Below are 15,770 nucleotides of genomic sequence, written 5' to 3'. Positions count from 1 at the left end.
GCAATGATAATACCAACATGGGCCAGTGAAGCGATGTCCTCCATAACTAGACTGAAGACCAAAAGGACAGCAACTTGTCTGTTCCCCTTCCAAGATTCCCCAACGCTATTCCCCTCCCCCAATTCCCCAATAAAATCTTAAAAAAAAAAAGGATAGTGATCTAAACTGACAGCACCCACACTGCCTTACCTATGAAAATTTGACCAAAGCATGTGCCCGTGTGAACACGTTGTTGGGGCTGCCCACCTCTGCCCCTAACGGGGGCCGTGGAACTAAGGAGCCCAAAGCTTAAGCTGTCGCCATGTTGTACCTGGTGGCTTATAATTTCATATAGAGACATCAACAATCTGCACATAGGTGTAAGACAGTCCAGCAAAGTTCTGGTTTTTTTCCTCACGATGACTGGTGCTTTTTAGGAAATAAAAATGCAAACCTTTCAAAAAACGTGTTTCTTGTTCTTTTAATTTCCCTGTCTTGTGGGTGCTTGGTCTGCTGATCGTTCTGATAGGATGACGTCGCAGACCCGATAAACAGATTATTCTTCCCAAGAGAAGACTCCAGGAGCACTTTGTGAGATGGTGGAGATGTGTTTCTGTGCTGATGTTGCTGGGTACTGAGCACTGGAAATGTGGCTGATGAGATTGAGGAATTGAATTTTAAATTGTATTTAGGTTAACTTAATTAAAATTGAAATAGCCACATGTGGCTGGTGGCTGCCATATAAGGTAGTGATGATTTGGAGCCATCTGAGGGGAAAGGTGACATGACCCAGGAAAGGGAGCAGGAGGGTGGCTGCGACCTGCCTGGGGAGTTTCTTGGTTTAGTTGGTTGGTTGGCTTTTAAACCATTTTATTGAGGTATGATTGACATACAAAAAGCTGTGCATATTTAATGTATATAACTTGATGAGTTTGGAGGTAAGTACACACCCATGAAACCATCACCACTGTGTCATAAACATGTCCATCGCCTCCAAAGGTTTCCTCAAGTCTTCTTTACTTATTATTATTATTTTGTGTGTGTGATAAGACCACTTAATGTATGATCAACGTTGCTCGTAAATAATTTTAAGTACATAATACAACATTGTTAACGATAGGCACTATGCTGTAAGTTAGCTTTCTAGGTCTTACACATCGTGTATACCTGAAACTTTGTACCGTTTGACTATTACCTTCCGGTTTCCCCTGCCCCCAGCCCCTGGCAACCACCATTCTACTCTCTGCTTCTGTGAGTTTGACTATTTTAGGTTCCCCATATCAATGAGATCATGCAGTATTTGTCTTTCTGTGTCTGGCTTCTTTCACTTCCAGGTTCATCCACGTTGTTGCATATGACAGAGTTTTCTTCTTTTTTAAGGCTGAATAATATTCCATTGTAGGCCTATAGCGCATTTTCTTTTTCTAGTCATCTATTGATGGACATGTAGGTTACGTCCATGTCTTGGCTATTGTGAATGATGCTACAAGGAATATGGGAGTGCAGGTATCTCTTTGAGATCCTGATTTCAATTCCTTTGGACATATACCCAGAAGTGAGATTGCTGGATCAGACGATAGTTCTATTTTTAATTTCTTGAGAAATTTCCATACGGTTTTCCATAGTGGCTGCGCCAATTTACATTCCCACCAACGGTGTACAAGCGTTCTCTTTTCTCCACAGCCTCATTAACACGTGTCTTTTGTCATGTTTATAATAGCCACTCTGACCAGTGTGAGGTGATAGCTCACTGTGGTTTTGATTTGCATTTCCCTGATGATGAGTGATGTTGAGTAGCCTTTCATGTGTTTGTGAGCCATTTGTGTCTTTTTTTGGAGAAGTATCTTTTCAGGTCCTTTGCCCATTTTTTAATCGGGTGGTTTGTTTTTTTGCTATTGAGTTGTAGGAGTTCCACAGCCTGGGGAGCTTTGAAGACAGGGAGCCAAAGGGCAGTGCTGCCCAGAGGGGTTTCCCACTCGAGTTCTGTGTTGTCCTTTCTCAGACATTTGGAGCAGCCAGGAAGGCCAGACAGGGGGTGGGCTGACCAATCCATGAGGCACAATGCCTAGGGCCCACGAAAATGTCTTTTAATTTTTCTTTTTAAATCAGAAGAAAAATAAAAGAAGTTGGGGGCCAAAGAAAATGTTTGAATATATAACAACATATTCATCCTTATGTCAACCCAGTTATAAAATATAATTTTAAAAACATTTTAATGATGGAAGGAGCCCTTGAAAACAAAAGTGCCTAAGACCCATGAACATTGTGTGTGTGTTTGGGGGTGGGTGGGTAGTGGAGGGTGGTTGATGCTTCTACCATTGATTGCTCATCTTGGGCTCCCAGGTCCTTTGAATGCTCCCCCAGAGGCCACACCTGGACTCCATGAATGGGTCCACCTGACCCAGATGTTGGCAGAAAGGAGTCAAACAAGAGGACCACGGCTTGGCAACCATCCTGGGGTCAGAAGAGACCCCTGAACCCAGGCTTGTACAACACACCCCTAGACCCATGTGTACTTGGGCAAAGGGAGCTGCGTAGGTGCCCAAGAACCGTGGGGGAGGACAGAAGGGGGCGATGCTATTTTCTAGAGCGAGTTTATTCATCTTTACAGCTCCTCCGATACTGACCCATTTTACAGAGGAGGAATCGGGCTCAGAGAGGTTGAGGAACTTGCCCAAGCTCACACAGCTGGGATTCAAACCTTGGTATGTCGTGGATCTGACACCCGGCACAGATCCCTGGAACCCTCCCTCCGGCTGCTGTCGGGACCTCGGGCGGCCAGGGCATAACGAGTAGCTTTTGTGCTGACCACAGCCGCCCTCTGTAATGGCTTTTCCCTCCTTCCTGGAAACCCATTCTTTCAGAGCCGATCCTATAGGCTCGCTGGGCCTCAGTTTCCCCTTTGTGCGCGTGTTGGCGGAAGGGTCTCCCTCGGGTAACAAGGAAGGGTGCGAAAAGAGAAGGACGTTGCTAAGGCCCCAACCGCGGGTCTTCCCGGAAGCCCCCTCCCACCGCGAGCCGGTGGCTCGGGCAGGAAAAGAGATCGGCCCCTTTAAGTCCACCGGGAACGCCGGGCCGGCCGCGCCCTTCCTGGATCTGTGGCCGGGAATCGTGGGTCTCTGCGCGTCCCCTCGCGGTGCCCCGGGTTCTCCGCGCAGCGGCCCGGGAGGAATGAGCCGCATCTATCAGGACAGCGCGCTCCGGAACAAGGCGGTGCGGAGCGCACGGCTGCCCGGGGCCTGGGAGCCCGCCGCCCACCAGGGGTAGGCCCTGCCCGCCCCTCCCCGCGCCTACGGCCTGGCCTTCGTCGGCTCTCCCGTCCCAGCTTTCAACCTGGGCTCCCCGATTGGAGAAGGGGGCGCCCGGGGCCGGGGTGCGCGGGGGGGCGAGGAAAGACAGGACGTGCCAAAGCTCCTCCAGCGCTCCCGTCGCCCTGAGGCCCCTAAGACACCGATGGGCTTAAAGCCCCAGCTGCCCCTGGTCCCTGGGGAGAGGGTGTTGTCCCCACCCCCAAACAGGACTTGAAAAGGCGCAGCTTGCTCGGTTCAAGCCGACCTTTGTCTCCACCCACCCTGTGGCTGTAAACTCCAGCCACTTGCCACGCTGCTGTGCTTTCCTTCAGGCCTTTGTGCGGCTGCACCCCCTCTCTCCAGAAGTGACAGTGGCCTGCTGTGACCGGAACCGTGGGTGGGAGTCCCCTTGGTGGAGCTGGGAGATGGCAAGGCCTGCCTGGAGGCCCCGGGTGGGATCGCAGGGCCAGGCCTGCTATCACGGAGGCGGAGGTTGTGAGAATGAATGGACCGTTCTGTTTGCGATTACAAGCACTGAAGAATTGAGGGGGTGAGGGGGCGGGTAGGGACAAGTACGTCCAGTTGTCATGTTTCGTCCCCATCCCTTCAGCTGTCCCCACCCCTCTCCATTTCTGTGATTCCAAGAAAAGGAAGTCCACAGGTTCTGCTTTCAAAACTGGAATGGGGAAGTGGGGTCCAGTTCCTCTCATTGGGGACCCTGTGATCCGGGGATGGTCACAAACCTTGGGTCTCTCAAGTGGCTATGAGAACAGGAATATGAGAGTGCTGTAAAACAGGTGCAAAGGAAAAAACCTTTATAGCAGCCTAGACCCCTACCGCACCTAATTTGGTTAAATAAAGAAGTAAAATCTTCTATATTTATTAAGCACTGAATAGTTTATCTATCAAACACCTTCACATACATGATCTTCTGTCATCATCAAAGTGAGGTGGCTTTACTCTCCCATTTTGTAGATGAGAAGACTGAGGCTCCAGTTACAGTACCCCCTGCAGTTCGGGCCACAGGTTGGTCTTGTAGCTTGACAAGGTCCCTCCTGCACTCTGGGCAGCACTTCAGCCTTTGAGACCCTCAAAGGAATGGAGGCCCCACGTGGGAAGCACAGACAAGGGGGCTGCTCAATGCCCGGCCTGCTCAGGGACCAGGTGAATAGGAGACACGTATGGGACTGGCTTCTGTCCCAGTGCAGACTCTGAGCTGGGCCATCAAACTTGTGGTTCTTTCCTGAGGACTGGCAGAACCAGCTGATCACTCCTTTTCCTCTCATCTCCAGGGGCAACGGCGTCCTGCTGGAGGGAGAACTGGTCGATGTATCTCGTCACAGCATCTTGGACGCACATGGGAGGAAGGTGAGGATGTTTCTTTGGGGGTCGCCCGCAGGAGCTGGCACTGGCTCCATGGTCCTCACCCACCAAGGCATCTCCCTGTGCTTGGCTCAGCCAGTGCCAAGACTTGCGGTGCAGCTCTTTTCTTGAGGGGCTCTCAGGACAGTGGGGAGGCAGGCTGGGAGATCAGAAGCCAAAAGGACCACTGAGGTGGAAGGGATCAATTAGGGTTGTGCTGGGGCCGCGGGCAGATGGCAGGGTCTGAGTTTTTGCTGAGAAGACCAACAACCAGGCCCCGAGCCCAAGTGGTGTGTTTGGGGCAGGCTGAGGGTTGAGAGGAGGAAGGGGTGAGGTGAGTGGTTTGGGCCTAAGGCTGTGGTGCTGAGTGGGATGGAAGGCCCTCTGAAAAGGTCCTGTGGCCTTTGGATGGGATGGGTTTAGAGTGCTGGCAGGCTAGCTGGGGTGGGCTGGCTGAGTGACTCTGTCCTGGGAGGTCTCAGGGGCCAGGCTCCTGTCCCCTGGTCTGGTGGTTCTCACTGCTTGTCCTGATGGACAGGTCAGAGTGGGGTATCGGCCTGTGTGGGTACGGGGTCAGCAGTGACCTTCCTTTTTCTGGGTACCAGCCCTGTTCCCGGGAAGTCCTGTGTACTCTGAATTTTTTGGAATCCAATTACTTTAAATGTACTAGTGGAGTTTGCTATTATATTAGAAGGAGCCTTCAAGCTACTCCGTTTGCCGAGCGCTGGGTCTCTTGGCATGGGCCCGCTCATCTGTAACATCGCTCTGTGTGGCTAGGTGTTTCGGGATGTTGGGTTTTTCTAAAGCAGGCCACTGTTGGGGACCTCTATGTGTGGACAGGTGGGGAGCGTGGGGGTGGGAGGAGGATGTCTTGGGCCTTGCTTTCCAGCCTAAGTGTGAAGCTGACATTTCTGACACAGTTGACACTGCCCTGGGCTTCAGTTTCCATGTCCATCCCAGTCACACCCTTCGCAACCACCTCACCCCAGGTGTCCATGGACACACCCGGTGTTCACCACCTGTACTTGCCTGCGTCTCTTTCCTGAGCGTTAGTTCAGAATGCCCACCTCCTTTCCAATAGCCCCACGCCAATGTGCTGACCACCTCATCTCCTTAGTCTCTAGAACTGAGCTCATCACAACCCCCTCTCGAGGTGGGCCAGAGGCCCGGTGCCACACGGAGCCAGTGTCTCTCCTACACCCCATAAAAACAGTCTCTGTTCCCCGCTCAGCACTGACATCATGCCAGCAGATGCTTTGCTGCCACCTCCCCTCCTGAGCATGCAGGTCCGCACGGTGGGCACACCAGTCTGGACCCCCCTGGCCAGGCTGCCAAGGAGAGCCGGCAGTAGCCCCATGCTGATGCAGGGCTGGCCTGCCCCGACTGTCTTTGAACAGGCAGGGCGTTCTTTCGGCCCCTCTCCAAACGTGCCTCCTCTGAGTTCCCTCTTCCCGACGACGATAGTGCAATAGCCCGCGCCAGCACTGGCCTGCAAACCTCCGCTGCCTTCCTCCCCCTCCCCCAGCTCCCGTTGGGCTCCTACCTCAGCCATTCCTTTCCCTCTCCTCTCTTCCCTTCCTCTTCCCACATCCCGCTCCTCACATGGCCCCCGGGACGAGCCTGTCCTGATTAAACCTGGCACTTGCCCCTCCTGCCTTCTGGTTGTCCCCAACCCTCTGCCAACCTGTTTCCTGAAAGACATCTCTGAGGGTCTCGCTGCTGCTCACACACCTTTCAGGATTCCTTCTTGTCTGCCAAATAAAATCCAAACTCCAAATGCCAACTCAAGGCCTACCTCAAACCAGCCGCGCTTCCATTCTCAGCCTCCATGGGCCCCGTGTTGCTCAAACAGGCTCTAAAAGCCGGCGACAGGCTTTTAATCCTCTTCCTACACCCTATTTCCTCACTTGCAGCTTTCTCCACCTTCGCCATGCCGCCTTCTCTGTTTCTCCCAGAAGGCGGCTTCCTCGTTTTTAATCCCTACGAGCATTTACCCGCCTGCTTTGATTAGAAGCATGGGAGGAAGGTGACAACCAGCATGACAGCACACTTCATGCTCGCCACTGTGCTTGCTCCTTCCCTGGCTCATCGAATTCTTATGACATTCCTGAGAGCAGACATCACGTCCCCGCGCGACAAGGGAAACTGAGGCTACGAGGCGCTTGCCGCAGGGCCCACATCTGTTGGAAGAGGCAGAGTGACCACCCTCAGAAGTCCCTTTCAGTGCCTTTTCCAGGGCACCTTGGCTGCTTCCCCTCCTGGGGCCCTTGGTGCTTGGGTTATGGTTGTCTGTCTGTACTTTCCCTCTTGGCTATGTGGAGGCCTTGGGGTCAGGCCCTAGGCCCGCCCTCTCATGGATGTCTAGCATGGTTCATTATATGTGGCAGGTGCTCTTACGAAACACGTGAATGAATAAATGGATGGATGGATGGATGGATGAATATTAGAGTGGGGCATATGCCCAGCTTGAATATCTTTGGAGCCGCGGTAGGATTCCGGGGTACAGAGTGAGGTTGGGGAGGGCTGCAGCTGGAGCCCCATGGGGAGTTTGTGCGTTGGAGGGTGGGGGGGACTGTAGCAGCCCTCCTGACCCCCTCTGCTTGGCCCCCAGGAACGCTACTACGTGCTGTATATCCGGCCTAGTCGCATCCATCGCCGTAAGTTCGACCCCAAGGGAAATGAAATCGAACCCAACTTCAGTGGCAACAGGAAGGTGAACACGGGCTTCCTCATGTCATCCTACAGTAGGTGTCCGCTGCCCCTGCTCCCTCGGGCCCCGCTGCACTGTGGCTTTCTTTTGTCTCCCGGGCTCTCTTGGCCCCTAGAAAGCATCTTCTCAGCATGGTTGGCTTCAAAGCCCATGTCTGGCCTGAGGGGCCCCCTGGCTGCACTCCTTCCTGCCCCCCATTCACTCAGGGGATCCCAGTGCCCCGCTTCGGTCCCAAGGACCTGGCTGACCTTCCCAACTTCTGCCATCTCCTGCAGTCTGGCGGAATCGTCCAGGAACCTGGCTCTGGCTCTGACTGCCTCTGTGCAGAGCCCAGGTAGCCCCAGACGGCCTCCACGTTCCTGCCAAACTTCTCATTTGGTTCTTGGGCCCTTTCTGATTTCATTCCTCTCCCCACATCTGGTGGTAGAAGGACCTCTGCTGTCAGCCCCTGTGTGAGAATCCGTCCATCCCGCTGTCATCGTATTCATCCCTGCTTCCAGTCACTCATCAATTCTTAGCGAGCATTTCCCACGTGCCAGGCCCAGAGCCCATGCCTGTCTGTACCTCCTCTGCCTTGAGCTCCTTGGTGAGTCCTGGCAGGATGGGCGCTCAGGTGATTGTGAGCATATAAAACACTCAGCCGTCACCTGGCTCCTAATTGGCCCTCCCTAAGTGCTTGCTCTTACTGTGGGAGTAATCCTCTCGTGCTGTGTGCCTGCAGGGGTGGACGCCAAGGGTGACACTGACAGACTCACGCCCGAGGCCCTGAAGGAGCTTGTCAATAAGCCAGAGCTGCTTGCACTGACAGAGAGCCTCACCCCCGAGCAGACGGTGGCTTTCTGGATGTCTGAGTCAGAGATGGAGGCGATGGAGCTGGAGCTGGGGGCCGGGGTACGGCTGAAAACTCGAGGCGATGGCCCCTTCCTGGGTGAGCAGTGCAGCCCCCACTGTGGCCTGATGTTCCCATATGGCGTGCAGGGGCTCCTGGCCTCCTGTCCAAGGCTCCCCCACCTGCTTTGAGCTCATGGGAGCTGGTGAGGTCTGGCCTCCGTGGGGACATGATTCCTTAAGATTTATTCCTAAATCCTGGACAAGTGCCCTGAGGCCAATAGTATGGACACTCTGAATGCTGGGGTGCCACCCAATCTTGTGGTTCCTGTGGGTGGCCTCTCCTATCTGGTGCCTTGGGGGGGGTCCCACCCAGGGTCTCCCTGAGGTCCAAACCCAGACTGAAGAGAACAATGGCTTACCCCAGGCTCGGGAACCCCAGCAGAATGGGCCAGCCTCTACTATGTTTCCACCACAGCTCTAGAGAGAGGCCATTTAACTTCTTCCCTTCTTTCAGATTCATTAGCCAAATTGGAGGCTGGAACAGTGACCAAGTGCAATTTCGCTGGTGATGGAAAGACAGGGGCATCGTGGACGGAAAACATCATGGCTCAAAAGTCTTCAGAGGGAGCCTCAGCGGAGACCCGAGAGCAGGGGGACGGGGCAGAGGACGAGGAGTGGGTAGGTTAAGGGCGATGACTGTGGACCTGGCTTTGGTGTGGTTTATCTCTTGGCAGAAGTTTTGTAGGTACTGGTTGTAGCTGGGCGTAAGACAAGGTGACAGCAGCATAAGCTTTACCCTCCAGCCTTGGTGGAATTTAATGGGATTCCTGAGAGTACATTAGCATCAGGAAAATTCCTTCAAGGTGTGAAGGGTGACAACCTGGGACCTTTCTTTTTTGATGGGTCTGAACTGTGCCAATCTACAAGAAAGCGTCAGAGATATATAAAAGCAAGGGATGGAAGGAATGGACAGCAGAAGGGAACCAATGAGACTTAATAGCAACTCTCCAAACATTGTCCCGTCAACTGAATACATTAAACATGCTGAGGCAGGTGAGCCACTAAATGAGTAGTTTTTTCTCCTTTGTACTGGGCTCCCTGCCCAAAGTGGCTGGAAAATGGCTGACTGGGTCCTTAATAGTTTTTGTTCCAAAGGTCAGCCCCCTAGTTGATCCTCAGCCTACTCACAACTGATTTGTTTTTCTGAAGTGTATTTTACCTCAAGATTTGAATTGATGTCAAAAGGCCCCAAATTGCACATTTAAAAACAAAGCCACAGAAAAATGGGCTATTTATCTAGGTGAAGATGATGGCATTTACCAGAGAAAGCAGGGGCAGGTAGAGTAGAGGGTCTGGTTTCCCTTTTGTCTCATAAAGTGAGTCTTGGACTGAAAAGCAATTGGAGCTGCAAGGCTGGCTCCCTGGGCCAGGTCTGCGGAGGTGAGGCCCAGGCAGGTGGCTGAGGGCCCCACTGGTACCGCTCCGTGGAATCCATGTTTGTCCGATGACTTGGAGAAGACTGTTATGAAATGTGCTCTGTTCACATCTCTTTACATCACCCCCAGGACGACTGAGGGTAGTGGGAGATGGAGTGTCTTCGGAGCCCACCAGCGCTGTTGAGAATTTCTTCCACCGACTTCCATTCTGGAGCTCGAGGAAGCAGTCCGCCCAGCCTTACCTGGTTCTTCCTTACAGCCGCCATGAGACACCCTTTGAACAAGCTCTGCTAAGATAAAAAAAATCCAAGACCATGACGACGTTAGCAGTGGAGCCCCATACTGTTGCTCACGGAGGGTCCCTCCCTGGATGTGAGTTTAGACTTCTTAGACATTTCCATGACGGCCACCTCCCTGAGTGGCAGCCTTGCTTCTAGAGGCAGGTGGTGGGCGAGTCCCTGGGGCAGTTCCTGGACTTGGTCTTGGTGCTGAATTGGGGAACATCCCTCATCTGCATGCAGAGTGGCTCAGAGGAGAAGTTAGCTCCTTCCTCTCTTCCTCTGTCCTTGTACTTCCTGCGTTTCTTCCAAACCTGCCCCACTCCACAGTGCTGAGTTCTGTGGTCTCTGCTCTCCTGCGTGAGCCTTCTGTCCCTGCATCCTTTTCTTCCCCCCAGAGCTGCCGGCTCTTTATTCCTCCTCTGGTTTTCTGACACCTTGGGGGTTCCTGCCTCCTGGCCTCCCCAGCTGCTTTCCTGGGGATGCTGTGCTCAGCTTTGGTGGGCTGACCCCCATCTCTCAGATGCACTCAGCCAGGCCACATTTTTGATAACACTTTTTCTATTGTTGTTTTGTACCTTGGGAACTTTTCATGAATGAGCAAATCTCCAGAAAAGGATTCCTGTACACCGACTGGGTTATTGTCTGGTGTAAACAGCCTTCCAGTTGAGCAACGTCCCTATGAGAAGGAAGCCATTTCTTTTTGGTCATGAACGTTGCCTGGCTGGGTCGTGTGCCTTTGAACACCCTTTGAACAAGCAGATCTGTGATGAGACCTAGAGTTGAAAGCTGTATGCCTTAAGCGTGGGTAGGAACTTGGTAGCATGTGGACCCTGCTTCCCTCAGGGAAAAGAGGGGGTGGTGGTGAACTCACTGTTATTGCGTCCCCTGATGTATCAAATACAGCACTGTATGCTTTCCGTGGTAATAATTACAGCCACTGACTGTTGTGTGCTTCCTGGTGCTAATACTTATGCCAAGCATTTGCAATATCTTACTTAATCATTATAACCCCACATGATACATGTGATTTTTTTAAAGTGTTTTATTAAAGTTTTTTGGGGCGACAATGGTTAGTAAAGTTACATAGGTTTCAAGTGTACAATTCTGTAATACATCATCTATGTATCACATTGTGTATTCATCACCCAGGGTACATATGATTATTATCCCCATTTTTTCCATCTGAGGCTGAAGCTCAGAGGCTCCACTGATGGAATATAGAGGAGAGAGCCTAGGCAGTCAGATTTCAAAGTCCACATTCCTAACTACTGGATTATTCTGCTTCCACATGTATACCGTAGAGGAGAAAGAGGGCCTCAGAGATGTTAAGTGACTTGCCTGGAGTCACACAGCTGTTAACTAACAGAGTCAGGATTCCAATCCAGAGCCGTCAGAAGCAAAGCATGTGCTCCTTCCCTGTCCTCTGCTTCCTTGGCCTACAGAAGGGCCTTGGACACAGGGGCCCGGGGAGGTCCTGGCCGTGTGAAGCAGGGTTATAGTCCCAGACTTTAGGGAACTGCCCAAAACCCTTGACTGCTGATCTGTCCAGGCTGCTGAGTAGGCTATACTGTGCTTCCAGCATTTATTATCACGGCTCAGACTTTTGTTTGCTTTCCTGCATGTCTGAGCCTGGGCTCAATAATACGGCTGTGAGGCCTGGGACTCACACTTTAGTTGGGCCACCTGAAGTGCACTGCTCATGGGTCTCTTCTGTTCTTGTTGCCATTTTCCTTGTTTTCTCTCACCTCCATAATTGTAGAAGCTGCCTCCCTGGTGTCCTGTGTCTGAATGGACCTGGCTCACTGTGGAGCATCCTGGGACCTCAACCACGCAGTGGACAGGATAGTAGTTAGAGCAGGAAGAGAACTGGGGACACTGGTTGGGGGTAGAGGCATCCTGCTGCCCAAAGCACCGTGGCCAAAGTGTATGGCAAACTCATATGGGCAGGCCACCATTCCAAACAAAGAGGCTCAGTGTGTCAGTGGGGGAAACCCTGGGCAACCAATGGGCTTGGTGTCTTCCGGGGGCTCCTGAAAGAAAAAAGACCATTTGGCTGGAGCTCAGAGAATGGGTAGAGGTGGAGCTGTGTTTGAGATGAGGCTGGAGATCGGGCATGGCATCTTCAGCAGACTTTATCTTTAACATCCTGGAAGCCAGTGGTCCCTGGAGTGAGATCTGATTTGTGTATTTCAAAGGTTGCTTGACTACAGAGAAACTGCAGGCAATAAGCCCAGTTAGGAGACTGCGGCAATTGTCAGGGTAAGAGGCTAGAGTGGTTTGGTCTATAGCGATGACAATGGAAGTGGAAAGAAATTCAGGTAGACAGAGGAGGAAAGGGACTTTTCAACAAGAGAACAGCACCAGGAAAGCCATGGAGGTCGGGGCGTGATCTGTTCCTGGAACATGCAATTTCTGTATATGGTTGTTATACTATACCTACACATGAAATTTGATAATCCTTTTTTAATTGTCATGTAATTACTTTCCATATTGCTACATATTATTCATAACCATTGTTTTTAAGATTGACTACCATAGCTCTATCAACTGTTCCAATTTTGGGGTAATTAATTTGTGCCTTTTTGGAGCTAATATAATTAATGTGTCAAGAACTGTTTTAAATTATATAGCCCCCTCATTCTCACCCACCTACTCACCTCCTTCCGTGTCCCCTTCCCCACTATATTTTTGAGTTATTTCTTTAGGGGCAGATTTCCAGGAGTCAGATTACTGGGAACCTAGGAATTTTTTGTAAAAGTCTTGTTATATTGCCAAATTGCTTTCCAAAAGGGTTGTTCTAAATTGTAATTTCACCAGCAGTGTAGGAGACGACCATTTTCATTGCTACTGTTGCCAGAATTGGGTATGATAACATTTTAAAAAATATTTGATAAGGTGAAAATAATACTTTCAAGTTAATATTTTAATTTTAATTAGCTTCCCCCCCATTAATAGTGAGCTTAAACATTTTTTTCATGTTCATTTCCTAGATGTATTTCCTCTTGTTACTCAGTTCCTTTGCCCATTTATCTACTGAGGGGGTAGGTCTATTTGGTTTAACAGTTATGTATATTTTACATACAATCCTTTGCCATATTTTAACAACTTCTTTTCCACTTTTTTAATTTTTTCCATTTTTAAAAATGGGTTTTACAAACATAAAATCTTTATATAGATATAGCTGTTGACTTTTCATGATTTTTATTGCTTCTAAGCTTATGTTCTCTTTTGTTGTTAGATTCTCAATTTCATTTTCTTCCATTTTGGTGATTATCTGGTTTTATATTTAACTCTTTAATCCACTCTGCCTTTAATTTGTGGAAGGATAGGAAGTGAGATAACTAAATTGCTTAATTTCAGATTGCTAACCAGTTATCCCAACAAATTCATTGAATTCCTTCCTACTATTAAGTTATGAGGTCTCCTACAGTATGCATTAAATTATTGTATACTTAAATTATCTGTTATATTTCAATAAGTCTCCCTATGATGTCAATTTGAACTATCGTAGTAGGTTTTGTTAGTTGATAGAGCTAGGTCCCCCTCATTCTTCTTCTGTTTTAGAATTTTCTTTGGTATTCCTTCTCAATCAACATTTAAATATTCCTTCTCGGGCGGGCCAAGTGGCTGAGTTGATTAAGAGCTCGCTCAAGAGTGTGAGTTCTGAGCAACAGGGTTGCCGGTTTGATTCCAGGCCCGAGCTGAGCTGCCAACAGGCGGCAGGATGGCTCAGCTAATAAATAAATAAATAAATAAATAAATAAATAAATAAATAAATAAATATTCCATCTCAATCAACATTTAAAACACTTTGTCAAGTTTCAGTACATATTTACTGCCTTCGGATTTTTTTTTTAATTAAAAAACTCTGGCTACAAGAGTAATACATATTTATTTTAGAAAATTTTTAAAAAGAAAAATATATAATTTCACCATCGTTTTTTTAAATCACGTAGGTAGTTATATGCCAGGTACTGCTCCAAGTGCTTGTAACTCCTTTTGTGTTCATAACAACTGCCTGAACACATTGTTTTTTTCAAGCAGAAAAGCCCCCGTTTTACAGTAAATGAAATGGATATTATGCCAGTTTTACAGATGAAGACACTTGTCCAGGGTTCCCATTTGGTCAACAGAGCCAGGGTTCTAATCTGGGCAGTGTGGTTCCAGGTACTTATGCTGAACACTATGATGCTGCCATTCCATTAGCCCATTATTCATATTTTAGTGCATCTACTTCTATTTTTTTACAAAGTGGCGTGTCCCTGTACGTACTTCGTGTAATCTTTTTACTTTAACAGATGTCATGATCATTTCCCTATACCATACATCTTTCACATCATTTTTAATTACTTATTTTTCTCAGATTCATGTGGATCAATGCATTTAACAATTTCTTATTTTTGAATAATTAGTTTGCTTCCCATTTTCCCCTGTAATAACACTGATGAAATGTGCGTTCTCACGGCTAAATCTTTTCACGTATCCATAATCATTGTATTATAAATTCTAAGACTGGAAATGCTAGGTCTAATGTTCTATATATTTTAAAAGCTTTTGATACATATTGCCAGTCATCTGGATAGGTGATTCCAATTTCCAGTTCTATCTGCAGTATAGGCACATGTGCCTCAACCTCCCCCTGACTAACTCATTTTAAAAAACCCAAAAACCCCAAAACTTTACCAATTGGGATAGCCGGTACCTTTTAATGAAATTGTATTAAAGAGCCGTTAATTCCATCATTCACCGTCTGCCATGGATAGAATGCCAAAAAATAAAAATGACCTTAATGTGCCCCAACCGGGGAATGGCTAAATTAGCTGGCATCTCACTCCGTGGAACGTTCTACAAGTGTCACGGGTAAGACAGGACCGTATGTTTTTAGCGCAGACGGTGCAAAAGTGAGGCTCCTGCCGAAAAAATTTGTGTATCTTCTTTGGATCTGCTTTTCCGACGTGCTCAGCTCTGTGCCGGGCCCGGGATTCTGCGACAAGCGGTCCATCTGGGTGGACACAGATCCGGGCTCGCGTCCTGGCCAGACATTGACTGACCAACCGACGGTGGCCGAGGTGACGACCCTTCCCAGCTTCGGTGTTCGCACCAGCCTTGGTCAAGGGAACCCGCCGCCCACCCTGGAACCTTCCTCGGGCGCCAGGGCAAGTTTCCGCCGGCTACTTTCAGCAGCGCACCAACCGGAAGTGTCCGTGTTGTGGCGGAAGTTGACGCTTTCTGGAAGCAGCGGGTGTTGAGGGAAGCGTGGCCCGTAAAGATGATTCAGGCGATTATGGTTTTCAACAACCATGGGAAACCGCGGCTGGTCCGCTTCTACCAGCGTTTCGTGAGTGCGGCCCACCTTCATCACGTCCTTTCAGGGCCCCCGCGTCCCCATTCCCTCTCGTAGGCCCCGACGCGCCCAGCCAGTTGACCACCTCGGGCTCCCGCATCGTGCATGACCCTCATACTCCTTAATGTCCGTTTCCGGACCGAGGCCGGTGTCAGGCGTTTTGCCCAAAGCCCCCGGCTCTCCTTGACCTCTTCCTGGACCCCGGCATTCCTGTGTCGTTTTCTGACATTGCTTCTTTGGTCTCAGGGCGTTAAAAGTGACGGGGTGGGGATGCTCACGAGAATGGTTGAAGTCACTTTAATCTTGCTGGTTAAGCTGAGTTTCACGAGGAGGAAGAATTATGCAGTTTCTTAAAGTATTTGCTTTAGCCAAGGGGTCTGGAAAAGTGCTTCCTTGGAATAATTTCGCTTCAGTGTTGGCTGGGACTGCCCAGGGACTGGATACTCTTCACTCCGTAGAATTGGAAAAAGTCAGTTTAAAAGTGGGAAATGATGAGAAATTATAAATGCCTGCCGCGTGAGGGCTCAGTAAATAATG

At 49.6% G+C, this 15,770-nt stretch overlaps 1 protein-coding gene and 1 long non-coding RNA gene across 3 annotated transcripts in view; both read left to right on the top strand.

The window, feature by feature from the left end:
- Nucleotides 1-2,628, top strand: part of LOC109381417 (uncharacterized) — a 49,481-nt gene extending 46,853 nt beyond the window's left edge. The window contains exons 10-11 of one of the 2 annotated variants that reach the window (XR_002123720.1): nucleotides 2,323-2,438; nucleotides 2,591-2,628. This is a non-coding gene — a long non-coding RNA (uncharacterized LOC109381417). Of the gene's footprint in view, nucleotides 1-2,322 lie in introns of both variants that reach the window. The other variant, XR_002123719.1, reaches the window with a different exon arrangement.
- Nucleotides 2,629-3,045: 417 nt separating this feature from the next.
- Nucleotides 3,046-15,770, top strand: part of ARPIN (actin related protein 2/3 complex inhibitor) — a 56,698-nt gene continuing 43,973 nt past the window's right edge. Inside the window, exons 1-6 of the mRNA XM_019639995.1 lie at nucleotides 3,046-3,242; nucleotides 4,562-4,637; nucleotides 7,243-7,375; nucleotides 8,063-8,269; nucleotides 8,687-8,850; nucleotides 10,046-10,146. Coding sequence (XP_019495540.1) covers nucleotides 3,151-3,242; nucleotides 4,562-4,637; nucleotides 7,243-7,375; nucleotides 8,063-8,269; nucleotides 8,687-8,850; nucleotides 10,046-10,146 — 773 coding nt within the window. The 5' untranslated portion in view covers nucleotides 3,046-3,150. The remainder of the gene's footprint in view (nucleotides 3,243-4,561; nucleotides 4,638-7,242; nucleotides 7,376-8,062; nucleotides 8,270-8,686; nucleotides 8,851-10,045; nucleotides 10,147-15,770) is intronic.

Source organism: Hipposideros armiger, unplaced genomic scaffold, assembly GCF_001890085.2.
Source record: "Hipposideros armiger isolate ML-2016 unplaced genomic scaffold, ASM189008v1 scaffold_48, whole genome shotgun sequence".
Taxonomy (NCBI): domain Eukaryota; kingdom Metazoa; phylum Chordata; class Mammalia; order Chiroptera; family Hipposideridae; genus Hipposideros; species Hipposideros armiger.
The sequence above is the reverse complement of the archived record's forward strand: the minus strand, read 5'-3'. Positions and strand labels throughout refer to the sequence as shown.